At 42.7% G+C, this 18,089-nt stretch overlaps 1 protein-coding gene across 41 annotated transcripts in view; it reads left to right on the top strand.

The window, feature by feature from the left end:
- Positions 1–18,089, top strand: part of LOC123499324 (uncharacterized abhydrolase domain-containing protein DDB_G0269086-like) — an 81,845-nt gene that overhangs the window by 46,406 nt on the left and 17,350 nt on the right. For 14 of the 41 annotated variants that reach the window (XM_045247172.1, XM_045247170.1, XM_045247189.1 and 11 more), the window contains 5 exons: positions 2,396–2,709; positions 4,214–4,275; positions 4,954–5,103; positions 9,500–9,637; positions 10,786–10,803. In XM_045247172.1, coding sequence (XP_045103107.1) covers positions 2,396–2,709; positions 4,214–4,275; positions 4,954–5,103; positions 9,500–9,637; positions 10,786–10,803 — 682 coding nt within the window. Of the gene's footprint in view, positions 1–2,395; positions 2,710–4,213; positions 4,276–4,953; positions 5,104–7,595; positions 7,725–9,499; positions 9,638–10,785; positions 10,804–13,917; positions 13,957–16,121; positions 16,167–18,089 lie in introns of all 41 variants that reach the window. The other 27 variants (XM_045247187.1, XM_045247165.1, XM_045247161.1 and 24 more) reach the window with 9 other exon arrangements.

Below are 18,089 nucleotides of genomic sequence, written 5' to 3'. Positions count from 1 at the left end.
ATTCACACTTTTTAGGTTCTATTTTCCAGTTCATCTTATTATCTTTTTTTTTTTCATTATCACTTTCATCTCTTCTTTTGTATCAGCCACTTCGTCGTCGTCCTCCTCCTCCTCCTCGTCCTCCGTTACGTGTTATCTCACCCACCCTGTGCGTCTCTTACCATCCTTCAACACGGCAGTTCAACACACATACTCTTCTGCCAACTCTAAGCCACCAGCGCAACTATGCAGCTTCACCACCACGAGACTCACACTAACTCATCAAACAAAGTGACGTGGAGTGACCAGCAATACTCACACACACTAATGGGCTGCGCAGAGCCTTACAAAGAGCAAATACTCGCATATTCCACACGCCTGCTGGCTACGAAACAGTAACATTCGCCCTCTGACTGCTGATGATGGTATGACAATTGTTACCTCATTCAAACAACCTTAGATGATAAAGCTACAGGCAGTAAAAGAATTCAACTACTTATACTTAACCCTTTCACTGCTAGTCATCGGTTTTTCTATGATCATAAACAACCTTTAAGACTTTTTGTACTTTAGTCTGTTAAAGTACGCAATTATGTAGCTCAGTAATGAATAAATTAAAGTCAAATTCTTCATCTATTCTCATAACCCATGTAATTCATTCACAAAAGACGCTGAGGGCAGTAAAAGGGTTAACAACCTCTTTTGATGTCTGTAGTGGCTCCCGAAATTATAGATCAAACTTGCACCAGTTTATCAAGTTTAAGGCGCAATCATAGCACTTGGAGGGTTGATGATGTACTTGGCTCCATTGACACTCAAATCTGCTCATCATATACTTCACACGCCTGCTGACTACCATATCTGGTAACATTAACACCTGCCTCCACTGACACCACACCTGCTCACTCTACCACCTCCTAACACTAATCACAGTAAACCTTGATACAAATATGACTTTTGTTATATTTTATTGAGGCTTTAAAATTTTTAATCTATGTTTTCTTAATATGTAATCTTATTTTTTAACATTGTTTGTTTTTATGTTTGTTGCTATTTCTATAATTTCAGCTTATTTGATTATTTTATTCTTATTGCTCTATCTTTGTAGTAGTTTTTGCAAATATGACAAATTAGCATTAATTAACTATTCTTTTATTTATGTTTTAGTAATGGTTTATAACACAGGTTGTAATATTTTATTTTTTGCAGCAGCTAATATTTATACGATAACAATGATCTATTTATTTGCTGCCTAACTAAGTTCTTCCTCCCAGTAAGTAACCTTTATTTCTTTGCATCTCTTTTGAGTTCCCACTGGCTTTATTCTATGTACAATGAGTTTTAGTAATAGAATGTAGTACCTAGCATTAGCTTACACTTATTGCATCTTTTTTTTTTTTTTTGTGTTAAATTATGTGAAAAGGGTAGTAAAACCTTTTTCATTTCAGTTAATTATTTATGTTTATTTGGGTGCTAAGGACCACTCTCCCTCGAGCTCTTTTCTTAAGTACCAAATTCCCTCCCTCCCGTGCCCGTCACCTCCTTCCCCTCCTTGGCCTGGTGGTCAGCATGGTCTCTCTCCCTTCCCTGTCCCTTCCCCTTCCCCCACCAGGCCGAGTCAGCACGCCGCACTCTACTACTTATTTGGAGCACAAGACGTTAGTTGTATATAGAAAAATGCGACTTAGAGACAGACAGACGGACACACACACACACACACACACACACACACACACACACACACACACACACACACACACACACACACGTAGACGGACAGACCAACCAACAAAAAAAATACAGACTGAGATATATATGGACATTATCCCTATAGTGTCATTAGTCAGTCCTCTAAGGATGCCGAGTCTCCCCTTCCCTCTCCCTCCCTTATATAAATCACTTATGTAATGCCTAACATCTCTCTTCGCAGGTGGAATAAGTGCTTGGTATTAGTATAGTACCAGTAATGCTTGATTTTGTTATTACAGCTCATGACTGAACAGAATGTTACTTCATATCTACGTAAATTTCATTTGGTTAGCAAATACCATAACTCAAGGGACAATACATATATTAAACATTAAAGTATCATGACCCATTCATGCCTGAAGCCGCTTACCTGTGGCGCTGACGTCTTTCCTCCAATATGATGTGGACTTATCATCTCAACATATTTGAAGACATTGATATTTTTTTTTCCTGGTCTAGGAAATGCCTCGCGAACTGGAGGTGTTTTGCAGTAGACAGAGAGGCGCCGACTATAACTTGAGACTTGTATTGCTCTGGACTTGACTTAAGACATATTTTACTTGGTCTGACCGCACCAAGGCGGCGACCAGACTCAGCGCGATACTTGCTGAGCTGCTAGAGGCTCCTGTTAGTTTAGTCGCTGCCACTAACCTACTAACACCAACAGGCAGCACTTTCAACGTCAACACCGGCAGTAAAAGAAGCAAAGGCACTTCTCCAAGAGGACGACGTCAGTAGGGATGTTGAGTTGAACAAACAGCCCTACCCGAGGACAAAGAACATAGATATGGAAGGAGAGTCGTGTGTGACTCGCCTGGAGCGGCGTTATACAAGACTTTCTGAACCACAGATGCTCCACGATCACGTTGAGAACATGCGCCACCGCCTCAAGTCCCTCGCCTACTCCCTGGATCCTTCCGGCCCCGTACCCGAGATAGTCATTCCGGAGCGCTCCACCACCACCACCACCATTACCAAGAAGTGAGTACTGCACTGCACTGCATGAATCGCTGGCGGGGAAACCTGTTCAGACCTACTAAAAGGGAGTGTAAGATATTTCTAAGTCTTAGTCATCAAAAGCGCTGAGACTGGTGCTGATGTGGTGAGAGTTAGGCCAACGCTTAGGCAGTCTCAGTCAAATACCAACCGTCGATTACATGACACCTTAGAATCTGAACTTATCAAGCAAGTCCTTACATTTGTTCATCAATGCCACACCGTCGAATCTGCATTAAATCACTTAATTGCAAATCAATAAGGGACGTAGGGAAGGAGTGCGGCGAGGCCACGGTCTGAGACTTGGCTTCCCAGATAACCTTCCTGCTGAGCATCGCGCGTGGCTTCTCCAAAGCAGCCCCAGCTTTGCATCACCCTCCATCCTGTGGTTGTATTGACCTTGCAACGGGTAGACAAGTCCGTAAGTCCCGCTCCTCTCCCCTCACCACACACGTCATTCAGTGATGTAAGGCAAATGAGGCGAAGCAGGAGAATAAAAATGGACTAATGAGGCTATTAAATTTACAAGCAACCTTGGGGCTTCATGCTTGAAAGGGAGAATCTATTTATGCGTAGACTAGCAGAAAAAAATTTCAATAATGATGCTGTCAATAATAAAACTGAAACGTGAGATGCAGCTTCCTCCACGAATACATATAAAGAGAATGATATTTTGTGTTTGCTCACGATGAATCACGAAGTAATTAACAAACCTAATCACACTCCTTCCCATGGCAGATTTCAAATTACGGGAGTGTTATTAAAAAAGGAGGTGCGGAGAGAATGGCAGCCAAGAGAGAATCCCAGTAAAGGAGAGGGTGAATAATGGAACACGGAGAGAATGCGATAGGAAGAGGGGACGATACGATGAAGGAACGAATAGTAGGGAAAGGAAAGCAAGGACATATGAAAGAAAGATAATATAAAGGATAAGTTAAGAGGAGGGATGAAAAGAAGTTGATGAATGAGAAGAAAAGAAATAAAGAGGAAGCGGAAACAAGAGAGTACGAAAAAGTACGGGAGAGGAAAGTAAGAGAACAAGAGAAGGAAAGTAACAAAAGAAGAATAAGTAAAGGAAGGGAAGGTGAATACGTTAAGGAAAAGGAAAAAGAAAGGGAAAGGAGTGGAGGAAAAGAACACTATGAAAAGGAAGGGAAAGGAAAGAAGAGAAGGGAAAGGAAGGAAAGGAGAGGAAAAGGAATGGAATGGAATGAAATTGAAGGGAAGGGAAGGGAAGGAAAGGAGAGGAAAAGGAATGGAATGGAATGGAAATGGAAGGAAAGGAGAGAAAAGGAATGGAATGGAATGGAAGGAAGGGAAGGGAAGGGAAGGGAAAGGAAGGTAAGAGAAGGAAAGAAAAAGATAGGAAAGGAAAGGAAATAAAGTGAAAATAGGAAAGAAATGAAAGGAAGGAAAGAGAGGAGGATGAAATGAAGGAAAGGGACGGGAAGGGAAACACAGCAAAGAACTAAGGACTTCTCTCCCTCAGGGCTGCCGTCCCCGCCCTGCCAGCCCCCGAGGACAAGAAGTACTCTTCCTCTTCTTCCTCCGGTGAGTCCCACGATGCCTGTCCTAGTTATGTAGTTACTTGTCTCATGAATCATTACTTTCTCCTCATGAATATCTATATCTGTGCTCCCTTCAGTGTTTCAAGTAGTGGGAGTCTGCATTTAATTGCCATACTTGAGTTTCAGTATCGGTTACATAACAGCCTCAGATCAACATGCTTAATCTTGATGCATTGTTTCTAGGGTAAATATCTTGAGTTTAATCGTGACGTTAGATGCAGGTGTCCTCGACTGCAACAAGTACGACACATTACAATATAACAAGACTTTTTTCTGTTTACAGCAATAAATTCTTATACTTTAATGTCTCAAATGAACTCTGGAAAATGCATTATTCATTACTATCTACATAATTAATCAACAATTGTGCATTTTAATGTAAAGAAATACATACACACTTGACTTAAAAGAGGAGGATAAATAAGGTAACCATAAATCTAGCCTTAATATATTTTTCTATCCATGTGTGATGTAAATAATGCCATGTTAATCCCCTCACCTGTTTACCATTCTCTCTCTACACCCAACACCTTAATCACCCCTTGACCCCCTGACTGAGTGACTGGATGAGTGAGCATGAAAGAAGTGGATGAGTGTGAGTGGAGCGTCGGGTGTGGAGTGTGGTGGGGCGGAGTAATAACGCCCGAGGCTGGGTACGCAGGGCCCAGGCGCCAGACCTTTGTTGAGTATCCTGGCGGCCCTCCCGTGTGGAAGCGCCGCGCCCTGGCTCGTTTCCCTCACGAAGATCCCGAATACGTGGCAGCTCAATGCAGGGTAAAGGCCATGCCCATGGACACTCAGAGAGACCCCGGTAGGTCCCTATTCCTCCTCTGTCTGTATCTCCTTTCCTCTCAGAAATGTTTCTGTCACCCTCACACACACACACACACAAACACACATTCACACAAATATATACACATCAATGTACGTACATATGCACACCCGACTGTCCCAGAGTCGCGTTTGCCGTAATCATTCGCTCAAGTCAATCATCTATTTTTATGTCGTTTATTTTTTTCCTCGATAAACGATCTGACGTCAAAGAACATTCATTCGTTCATTTTTTCTTATTTGCCACTCACTTTTTTTTTTATTTATAATCAAGTTCAGCATTCACTGCTGTCAAGCCATATTAACAAATAAGAAAATTGCAATTCAAGGCAAATAAGGCAAATGAAGTCAAGGATTTTTGCTTTGTTTTTCCGCTTTCACTTCTGGCACAGATGGGTGACTCCCCTCAGGCAGCTCTCGAGGACCGCCACCCCTCCCCGCCCGTGACTCGGGGAGGCAGCGGCCCTCGGGAGCTGAGGGAGACACACACACAATCACACTACCTTGACTGCCCCTGTGCTAATGCCGCATCGCTGCTTCCAGCCACTAGGGGTGTACAAGCAGACTGGTGCACGAGACGTATGTTGACACCTAATTCATTAACGTAAACTGACACTCATTTTCTTGCTTTATTTTATTTCGTACTGGCGAAAGAGTGAGTCTGGTGAGACAAAGAGGAGCGACTGAGGCTGCAGTGAAGTTGAATGCGAGTGTCTTGTAACTTTACTGGATGTGTTGTGAGAGTGGCTTAAAGCATGAGCGTTAATATTCTGTGTTTGTGAGAATGAAATAAAGTGTGTATTTGGAAAAGGTCTGCGTGGCTAGGTGTATGAGTGAGTGAGTGAGTGTGTGTGCCAGCACGCGTGCAGCGTGTGTGTGCATGTGTGAGTGCAAGTGTGTACGTGTTTGTCTGCATGCGTGAGTGCAAATGAGTGTGCTTGTGTGCATGCGTGCGGAGATTCGTGCTTGCGTACACATGCGTGTGCATAAAAGTGTACTTGTGTATGCGTGTCACATAATTCACCTGCCAGCCAGCGGGTTGTCCCAGAGCTGTTCTTAATCAGTCTCCCGCCCGCTACCTTAACGTTCATGTCAAAGTAGAACAACAACAAAAAATCTTCCCACGGCTTCCGTGAGACCCTTCACAGGAGCGCGGCACAAACCTTCCACTAATTCATTACATGGAAGATGATGATACACTGTCCCTCCCCTTGTCACACTCCACGTCATGATGATACCTTGTCCCTTCCTCACCCTGACACACGTCCCGTCTGGCTGGCGTGTGACGGCTCCCCACGAGCAGCTCTGACCCTTAGCCAGAAAAAGAATATTCCTTCTCCTTCACGTACTAACCTGCTGGAGAACATCACACCTCTAGTCTCACAATACTTACGAAATTAAATCAGATTTATTTTTCTTTATTTCACCTAAACCGTTCAGTAACGATGATGCGAACTAATTCTTTAATACTAATAAATAAAGGACTAACTCAGTCGTCGCAGTGAAGACAGGCTTAAGCTTGTCTTGAGCCGCATTAAGCCCCTCACTCAGCCTGAGCTTTATTCGGGAACTGCAGAACTCACCAAGCAAGGCGCTGCGCGTGGCACCATCACAGTCCGGCACTGCTGGGGGCACTTAAATAAGGCACTCTGTAACACCACTAAATCGATGCGCAACTAAAACAACTAAAAACAAATAAATAAAATACATGAATAAATAAGCAAGTAGATAGACAAATAAATAAAAAAGAAAACAAATTGCCATAAATGAACCGTAAGCCCAGTGTCCATTACATACTGGAGCATTCCCATCCAACGGAACCTTGTCACCATGGCATGTCAGCGCGTTGCCCGGAAAAGCGTCTCATTCCGGTCTCACGAAGTCACTCATGGTTCAAACAGACGAAGAACAAGATTAGTCGTTTCCCAGAGTTCAAAGTCTATTCGATAACATTTTCATGACCAATAAAGACATTCATAGAAATACAGAATAATTTAACCTTCCCTATGTGTGTTTTCACGACGCCGCCAAAGAAAACAACGAACACACAGCACACTCCCCTTCACCCCAACTCCCTCCCTCAGCGCCCATGGACCACAGCCGCCATTTACCTGCCACACATGAGTGCGGTGTGAGTGGGTGTGTGCCGTCCAACAAACCACGGCACAGATACTCTACAATTCCACAATTTCAAACACACACACACACACACACACACACACACACACACACACACACACACACACACACACACACACACACACACACACACACACACACACACACACACACACACACACACACACACACATCGCGGCCCTGGACTGTGAGTCAGAGTGAGAGAGCCGTAAACGTGTCCACATCAGCTGTGACTGTGACTCGCGACCCATGAGACCCTCCACCCCCCCAACACGACACTGCCTTAAGCCCCACACGAATGTCTGGAACCAACGCCAGGGGACTATTTGACAGCCTTGGAGTACTCGGAGCTGCCCAAGCTGGCCTCCCGCAGACAACGTTTCTACCCCGAGGATGAGCACATGAAGGACAACCTTAGGATCCAGTGCCTCAGCCACTACAAGACCACTCGCACCGCCGCTGGTAAGTCTCAAGTCTCTCCTCTGAGACAACACAGAAAACGGAAGCAGCAGGAAAGCATACATACACTAGCTTCCCGCCCCTCATGAAATCGTTACAGTTCCCCCTCCTGTAGGTTTACAATAAAGCTTCCGTTAAACAAATGCAAAATATAATTACAAGAGGATATAATATTTCCCGCAAGAAAGATAGAATCCACAAGTATAATGAGGCAAAATTACTAGACATCTTGACGCAGGTGTGGCAGCAACGAGCAGATAAGAGCGTGGAGCGATGAACCGTTCGCTCTTGGGTCACGAGATGAGAAGGGCGCGCGCCCCTCGTGCCAGGCGAACACGCAAATCCAAATCAAAGGCGAGGACACAGTTCCGATGCAAGTTCTAAATTCTTTCACTAATCAAGCACGAGTGCAGCACCACCTTCCTTCCTTCTTGCCTCAGTATGAGTTTTAATTTGTTTAACTGTACTCAAAACAAAAAGGTAAATGACTTTAAACTACTAATAAAAAACGCCGCCGCAAACAACACAGTGCTGCATGGATTGTCGCCGCTATGCTGAGGAGACTAACGCACTTCTGTAACCACTCACCATTACACGGGATGGCCCACCGCCACCGCCACCTCCACCACCACTACCACCTCCACCTGGACCAGCCACATTCACCAACAAAGAAACACCACACGTCACCATAACCTTCACATCACCTCTGACTCTTCATATCTACTGTGAAAAGTATTCCACTTTCATTAATATAAACTTAAATATTGATATTTTGTGCAAAGCAAACCTGAATTGGTAAACACATGAAATATATTGTTCAATGAACAAAGTACTAATCAGAACACAAAACACTCACAGACATTACGAACACGACTGTTATCACTACCACCACCACCATCACTACCACCAAGACCACCACCACCATCATCATTTTCATCACCACTACCACATCCAACATCATAACTATCAATCTCAAAATAATTTTCAACGTCCTTTGCCTCTTTCGGTCAAAGCCTCTCCCTTTTCTCCCCACCACCCCCTTCTCTGGTTAACCTTAAACAATATTGCACCAACTGCCCTTTGAAGAGGTCAGCGGCGCCCTTTATGAGGCTTCAATACCTTTGTTTTTCTCTACGCCCTCTGGTGGTGTTTATAGGCGTCACGTTTATTATTGTCCCTCACGGCATGCCGCAATAATGGAGGACGAGGAACGCAAAACAAAGCAGTCTCCATATTTCCCCAGTTACCTTTACTCACCCCTAACTGGAAGAGGGCAGAGGCCTCACTCCTTGTAGCTTGTCCAGCGTTATGATACTGCAGTCATGGCGCTAGAATTAGTTTAAAAATTCTATATTTTTTGCAAGTTCACAAAAGATATTTCGATTAACTTCTCATCCCGAGATACTAAAGAAAATTTTACCCTTCTAGCGGTTCTCTAAGACTCCTTGTCTTCTTATTCAACTTAAAGCCATATACTTCAAATTCTCTTTCGTTTCACTCTTTTTTTCATGACAATTCATTCATACTCGTATATTTTATTAGTTGTTCGTTCACATTCAAATAATCACATCACTAATTCTCCTAAGTTGTTTTCCATTCTAAAAGAAACTAGCAAAAGTTACTTAGCCCCATACTTTCATATCACTTCATCGATAGAAACACTTCATGGTAGAAACTTATAAATCACAAACAGACATACACACACATACACAGTAACAAAGCGACAAGAGTAACACAGCACAATACTCACTGCTCCTCGGGTCCTTCCAACTCGTCAGTGAAAGAAAAAGAGAAACTGATCTTGAAGGACCGCCTCTCCAACCGCATCCATCAGTTCTTCAACACAACCCTTAACCCAGAACAGTTCGACAAATACCTCAAGACGTACCGAGAGCCCGCACCGCAGGTCAAGACCAGTAAGTAAATTTTGAATCAAACATAAAACTTTTTGGGTCTCGGTCTCTCTTCTTTTGGTTTCGTTCGTTGTCAATAAGCGGCTTCTCCCTCTGAGTTCCTGAGTTTCCAGGGTGAGTAAAGTCGGCCGCTTAGAAGCCCTGTACTAAGCCTTACTTCTTAGCAACGCGAAATTTCTGCTGATATTCGCATTCTTTTCTCTTTCCGCATCATTAACGCTTGGCGCACTCTTGCAAAGTATTCCTCTCCTTTTGCTGGCGAGCTACGAAAGGCTTTAGCACTGATACGATTCTCCTCTTCAATGCCATAGAAGGAATTTTCTTAACACGCCATCGCGATGCAGCACCGCCTTCATTAATGCCTTCACGCTCTCTGCATAACTATACTTTTTCTTTCCCCTCCGGAACTATTTTCGAGGCTTTGGTTCTATGTTCGAGCTCTTGTACACGACTCGATTTAGTTTGCTGGTGCTTGAGTTGCTTGCAAGAGCTCGAACACACTTTTGGTCCATCTATTTTTTTTTTTTTTCTACGACTCCAAAAAACATCCTTATGGCGATGGAGTTTCGTAGAATATCTTACTCTCCTACTGTCTATCCCTCCGAAATACCTTCTTCCTCTTCCTTCTTCTCTCAGTCCTCGCGGTACCGTCCCGGCCGTGTCAGTACACCAGTGCAGGGAACAGTAAGGACTATTGGCGTATTTTGGCAACACCACGACACCGGTTGAGATCAAGTGGTGCTTCATTTTTTTTGTGGTAGTGTTTTAGCACCAATTTTTGTACACTAAGTAGATTTTCCAGGGTAGACTAGAAAATGTATATACCTTTTTGTGATTATTCATACATTTTTCAATAAGTATGATATGCACTGATGCTATGCTTTTTCGTCAGTGAAATATTTATCTGTTACAAGTCAAGCTTAGTGGATCCAAAAACTCTGGTTCGAGTAAGGAGATTCACTAGCAGTTCATGCACTTCCTCTTTACTCTGGCTTCCAGTAGAATGAGCAGCTTAGTCACTGCACAGCCATTTGAAACAACAAAAGCCAGTGATTGCATGCCACGTATAATTAGCTCATTACGACCAAGGCTAGGAGACTGTCGCTCTTCTCAGACACATACTCAGACTTTCGTAAAATTTTCTTTTACAGAAACGCAATTGAGAAGACGTAAGTATGCAAAAGAAGCAGGGTCGGTGGGTGTGGGAGTGCATGAGTAGTGGTGGTGGTGGTAATGGTGAGGATGGTGATGATGGCGGCGTCGTGCACAATGGTCAGTGTTCGTGTAATGCATTCAGTGTGGCCTCCCTCTCATGTGCATGCTGAGGTGACGTTAAACACCCGTGACGTTCGTGCATGCCTCTGATGACGTTCTTTCTTTCTCTATATCCCTCTGTGTCATCCCTTCACTTCTCGATATGACAAAATCGAGTCCTCTGCTGTTTTGTTGTGTCCAGTCCGCCTTGGTCGTTTTATTGTGTCGCTCTGTCTCCTTTTGTGCTCCATTACTTTGACACTCGAGTTTCGTGAAAGGAAGCCTCGCAGCGCCGCGTCCTCGTCTGCATCCTCGGCGCGAGAATCGATAACGGGAAGCGATGAGAGAGTATTTGCCGCGACTGATTCTGTTTTCTCTTTGTATTATTTCTGTCTGTGACCTCCTTTTTGTAGTTGTCCTCATTGTTGCTGTCGTTGTTGTTGTTGCTGCTGCTGCTGCTGTTGTTGTTGTTGTTGTTGTTGTTGTTGTTGCTGTAGTTGCTATTGTTACTGTTGCTTGTTTGTGCTTATTTTTCTTTCTCTATTTCCTTGTTTCTTTCCTGCTTCTTGTAGTTATCTAGAGCATTCTTCAAGACGGTGCCACTGGTGATGGTGGCGTTGGTAGTGATGACGTGGTTAACTAAGTAAAAATACGATCACGAACGCACTTCATGACAATGATATGAAATGGAAAAATACAACAGAGGTGAAGACAATAACAACGATAACAACAACAACAACAACAACAACAACGAAAATAATAACAATAATAATAACAATAATAATAATAATAATAATATCAATAATAATAATAATAATAATAATAATAATAATAATAATAATAATAATAATAACGACAACAACAATAACCTTAAAAATTTCAATGGTCGCTGTTCTTATCAGTTCATTACACTATCTAGACACATGATCCTGTTTGAAGAGAGACAGTGAACCCAATATCAAGGGTAGGGGACGATTATTAGCTGATAGCGATAGAGGCATTAGTGATGGTGGTGGTGACAAGTAGTGATAGCAGTAATAATGGTGATGAACTGTTGGTGAAGTGGTGATGACGATAGCGGTAGTGGTGACAGCAATTGATGGTGGTGATGTTAATATTCATAATAACTCGGTGATGAAAGGTGATAGTGGTGATGATGTGGTGTTAGGAGGGAGGTAATGATTTTAATAGTCATGCAAGGGAGGAATAACAGCTCAGTTTGGGGAGATGACACGAGAAAAGGGTAGGAAGAAAAGAGAGGATAGAGGTTGCGGTGTCAGTGTCAGAGGCGCGAGGGAAGTGAAAGGTGAGGTGTTAGGCCGGGTAGGGACGAGGGTAGACATGGAGGGTGAAAGGGCTAGAGGAGATGGAGGTAGGAGGGCAGGACAGGAGAGAGGTGGTTGGAGGAAAGGAGGGAGGGAAAGTGGTGGAGAATATAACGCCTCTCCCTCCCCACTTGTCTCAACCAGACGGCCATCACACCGCGCGCCGTCGCTGCTCACACCTCTTCCCTCCCTTCCTTCCTCCTTCCCTCCAACCCTCCACTCACCACCAGCTCTCCCTCTACCAAGCAGTCTCGCCCTAGTGTAAAAACTCAGTGCGGCAAACTGACCAACTGGTGACGTTCCTAAAGTCTGCATCATCTCGACTTTACGGGAGGAAAAGATATTCCTTCAAACTGACGTTTCAGAAAAGAATTAATATAAATGATTTGATCTTGACCTCCGCTTTGTACATAAGAATAAATAAAAATAATAAATAAAAACATTATCATAAAAGGTGTGGAAAGTGCAGTTTCTTGAGTGACTTCTGAGCAAAAGTTAAGTTTTTAAAAGTGTGAAGAATAAAAGTCACGGTGACCGCGTACGTTCCACAGGCATCATAAGTAACTTTTGCCAGACAACGACAAAAAGACACGAGTTTAATTCCTCTACTCTCTCTCTCTCCTCTATGTCCTCACTCGAGTCTCGGGGAAAGTTTGAAGACCACTACCATGGCTTGCCCTCACAGGATGTAAGTGTTAAGATAGTTATGCTTTATCATTACGTCACCTGTTCTGTCTGTCTGTTTGTCTATTTACGTGTTTACCTGTCTGTCTGTCAGTCTCGGCTTCGTTCCTCTCGGCCAATTTCACGTGTGTTCTCTCGTTCAGTTTCTCGTGGAAGGAGAGAATAAATTTTGGAAAAGTAATTTGCACTGTCAGTTTGGTATGACCGAACATGGTCGGTGAAATGGTTAAATATTAAAAGAAAACATTTAATCCACGCGCATATGTTACGTACGGCGAGGTAATTTACTACAGCTAGTTAAATAATCAATCTGAGTTTGAAAAGCAATATAATTCCGATCAATCACATGTCACTTTCACGATCTCTCTCTCTCTCTCTCTCTCTCTCTCTCTCTCTCTCTCTCTCTCTCTCTCTCTCTCTCTCTCTCTCTCTCTCTCTCTCCAAATACACACGTAACAAGCTGAAAACCAACACCATCTCGTCCCCATCACGTTGACTCGCCGCCCTCCGTCCCTCAACGCCCGCTGCTGCCCGCGTGTTATCTGCTCGCTGCTGTGTTCACCTGCGCCTCACCTGTGCCTCGCCTGTCTCACTGGTAACGAGGCAAGGGACGCAATTACCTGTGTGCACCTGTGTTCCCTGATATAAAGCATTTTCCACACCCTTAAGTCCATCAAACCCAATGATGATCTGGGCTCCCTCTTATTGCTTTTATTATTATCATTATCATTATTATTATTTTATCATTATTATTATTATTATTATTATTATTATTATTATGTTTGTAGGCTTTATCTTTTATTTATGTACGTGTGTATATATGCATTTATTTATTTGTTTTCTTTCTTTTGTTGTTGATCCCTTCCCTATTGTTTATTCCCCATTGCTCAAATAAAAGTACATTTTAAGCTGTACCTCCCTAAAACTTCTACCTTCTTCCCCCTTCCCTGTCAACGCCACAAAGAAGGTTTTGGTGATTCCCTTATTTCTGTATTTTATTTTGTTCCTCCTCACTTCCAGAGTATTCTAAGCCCCGCTTGTACGATACTACCGGATATGGTTAGTCCCTTTGTGTTCATTTGATTCTTTTTAGTTGAAAATATTAGCATTTATTTAGTTATTCATTCTTGTTTTTCAGTCCTCTCTGTTTCTGTTTTTAATCTCTCTCTCTCTCTCTCTCTCTCTCTCTCTCTCTCTCTCTCTCTCTCTCTCTCTCTCTCTCTCTCTCTCTCTCTCTCTCTCTCTCATTTTCATTACTTTTTCCACATTTCCCACGTGTCCCTTTTTCTCATCTTTCCTTCTCATTTCCTTATTAGTAAAACTGCCTCTTTATAGTTGTTTGGACATCTAATTTGAAAATACTTCACATCTACCTCAAAAGAACCGTGACATTTATTTGCTTTGAGAAAATTGGAAGCCTCAACTAATAAGCATTCATGTTTTCCACACGTCGAGAACCATGAATTCTATTAGCTGAGAACTTTTGAGTGAAATTATTGATCATAGTTCTAGTTATTGTCTGTGTTACCGTGTTCTTGGATATCCTTTTGCAGTGCACACTTAAGAAATACAAATTCGTCAATGCTTATGGTCCCGTCCATGAATTGTATAGAGACCCACACACGCACACACACACACACACACACACACACACACACACATCTTCAGTATTATGTTTTCCTAATTTGTTACCTACAGTACGTATTCCTTCAAGCTAGAAATGCTGTTACGATTCCTGCTGCAGTAAATGAAAACACACAAAGAGTTAGCGTGGGATACTTTGTTGAGTGAGTACACACACACATAACTGAAATTTGATGTTAAGCAACCCAAGATTTAACTACAGTATGGGAAGGCACAAAGGTGACGTAACTACACAGGTGTGTGTGCGTATATGTGTGTGTGTGTGTGTGTGTGTGTGTGTGTGTGTGTGTGTGTGTGTGTGTGTGTGTGTGTGTGTGTGTGTGTGTGTGAGAGAGAGAGAGAGAGAGAGAGAGAGAGAGAGAGAGAGAGAGAGAGAGAGAGAGAGAGAGAGAGAGAGAGAGAGAGAGAGAGAGAGAGAGAGAGAGAGAGAGAGACAAAAAGACGCGCACGCACACACACACACACACACACACACACACACACACACACACACACACACACACACACACACACACAGATGCAGAAAGGCAGATACACTAACAATCATTGACAAATAAGAAAGGAAAACCCAACACAAACATCAGTATAATCAACACACACACTTGCATTATACAGATGAGCAATGGGGCAATTATCTTGATGCATATCCTTGTGAGAGAGAACAAGGGGATTAACACTGATACAAAGGAATCGTAAGAGCATCGAGGCTTGTTATCTAAATGTCAATCAAATGATGGTATTTTTAATCCACTTTTGTTTGTTCCTCCCTTTTTATACTTCACTTTGATCAGTTTTCTGTTGCATTTGGTGACACGTATGATTAGATATCTTCTTCCATCTAGTGTAAATGTTCCCATATGTTCTTATCTAGTTATTTTATAAAGCCTTCCATTTTATTTGTTCTTTCGTTGTCTCCCTCCTCCTCATTCAAAAATTGTTTCTCCTCAATCGCATATCACTTCATCTTTTTTTCCATTTTCTTTTTTTTTTTTTTTTTTTGTCCTCAGTCTGTTTCCTTTTATAATGAAGTTCCTTTGCTGAGCTTCAAAATCCGTCTTACCTTGTTCATTTCTTTCATATGTCATTCATTCCTCTTTCTTTAAAATCTAATCGATTATCCCTCAAATCCTTTATTCCTTGTCCAATTCCTTCCTTTAACTCTCATTCTTCTTCGTTTCTTCTATTCTTTAAAACTGTTAGCTTATACTTTCCTTCCTTCCATAAATTACTTATTCTTTACACGTTTTCTCTCCTTCATGTTCATTATTTTCCCTTTATTTTCAATATGTGACCTGAATCTCTAAATCTCTCCTGCTTTTATCGGTCATTCTTCTTCCCATCAAATCCAAGTCACTTCACCTAATTCTTACAAATCGCTCTTTGTCATGTACATTTCCTTCCCTTATAGTTCATTTCGCCTCCCCTCATTTTCCAAAGACTTTCCTCATTCCCTGATCGTTCTTTTATTGTTTATGTATCAACCTCTTATACTAATAGTAACCACTCTTTATCTAATCAATCAATATCCCTCATTCTTTGTCCAATTCCTTCCTTTATCGCTCATTCCTTGGTATTTACAGATTACTGGAAGCCAAAACAGTACATTCCTACAGAGCCTTTTTCGGGTCTGTAGTCAAAAAGGGTGTCCAACGCTCTGCAACCCACAAAGTGACATGTTATTCTGGGCCCCTTTTAACATTATTTTATGGTCTTACACATTCTGTTACTTCTCAACCCTAATGTGTTAGCCTGTAAAGTAATGTTTGTCCGCCTCGTGGATAGCACAGTGTGGCCTCAGAAGGATGAATCTATCGTTGTTGTTGCAATGTTCTGTATGTTGTCTCGCTGTTTGTCACCATTAACAGTTCAGGTCGTGTGAGCGAGGTTGTGTCTGTTGTCGTGTCTGTGTTTGTTGCATGCTATATTTGGAGTTGATATTGTTGTGGTGGCTTGTGCTTGTGCTCTTACTTGTGGTTGTGTGCGTGTTGTGTTTCAGATCCTTTGTGTTTCATTATACTCGTACACACTGATACGTTCACTTGTATGTTTGAATACGCGTCCAGTAATACATCTTTTCACACACACACACACACACACACACACACACACACACACACACACACACACACACACACACACACACACACACACGTTTGTCACACATACGTTTTTCGCATTACACTACAAAAACTTGCGTCTCCTTCACATTATCCCCCAAGAAAGACACATTCTGCATGTCTCTCATTACCTGGCAATAAAGGCGATTGATGAAGGCATTAGAAACAGTAATTTTACTTGGAATGGTTCAGTGCAAGACCTAATCAATGCCCCTTGACGACCGGAAAGCTTTAAGCGATCACTGATTACCGCTTCACTCAGGTATTTAGCCGAGCAAACACTGAAGACTCTTGCCGAAAATATCAGCGAGAAAAATAAACCCGATAAACTTCAAACATTGCGATAAAAAGTTACACAGCTAGAGTTCAGGATCGGGAGGAAGCGGCGCCTGGTGAAATGGAAGGGATAGGAGTGGGGAGGGGCAGGCAACCACTAACATATCCTAGGGGTGATACCGTCAGCTCAGGACCACTAGACGCTGGGGACCATTAACACAGCAACTGATGAAAGGCTGGGCAGGGATCTCAAAGCCTCAACATCTGCAACAGCCACTCATTAAACACTTGATTAATTCCGGCTATTAAAACATGAGCCTGTATTAGAAGATGTATTATTGCAGGGCACGGTGAGGTTCATGTTTTGTTTTTTTCTAATTATTTATTCGATTAGATCCTCAGTGTTTGTTTGGGAGAGACGGAACGTTGTGGCTCATTAAGTAAGGGAAAGGTCAGGGAGGCGTGAGGCGTGAGGGAGAGAAAGCCTGAAGAGGAAGGGAGGGAGGGAGTGAAGGGTGGGAGTGGAGGGAGTTAATGAAGCCCGCGGGAACCCTCACGTCACCACCACAGCCTTATTTGCCGCCATAAAATTGACGACCCGACCCTCAGATGCCATTTATTGCCAGTGATAATGCTTGTGCTCGTTCAACACACACACACACACACACACACACACACACACACACACACACACACACACACACACACACACACACACACTTTCCTCCAGCTCCAACATTACCCCTCTCACTCCACCTCCAGTCTGTCCCAGCACGTGTATCTAACAAACACACGTAAGTAGATGGATGGTACTCACACCGTTTATAGAATTACATGGAAAAAAATAAATGTATAAATCTGGACCGCTTGGGAAATGCCGGGCTTTAATTAAACGGAAATATTCATGTCTGACTAATAAACATTTTAATTTATTCTGCTAGGGGAAATATATAGTTTCGAGGAATTTGGAAGTTTATTTTTTCGCTCTCCTCTATTTTCTTCCTTTCATCAACGGAGTTTAATGGTGTTATATTGGATGAGGTGTCCTGCCCAGCCCAACACCCAAGCGGCAGCCAGATGGTCATGTAAAATTAAGCTAGTTCCCTCTTGTGTCTCGTTCTCTGGGACGCCTCGGTTGAGTCGCTCCCAGCCAGG

The sequence above is a fragment of the Portunus trituberculatus genome, chromosome 49 (genome assembly GCF_017591435.1).
Source record: "Portunus trituberculatus isolate SZX2019 chromosome 49, ASM1759143v1, whole genome shotgun sequence".
Classification (NCBI taxonomy): domain Eukaryota; kingdom Metazoa; phylum Arthropoda; class Malacostraca; order Decapoda; family Portunidae; genus Portunus; species Portunus trituberculatus.
This window is presented reverse-complemented; position numbering and strand designations above follow the sequence as displayed.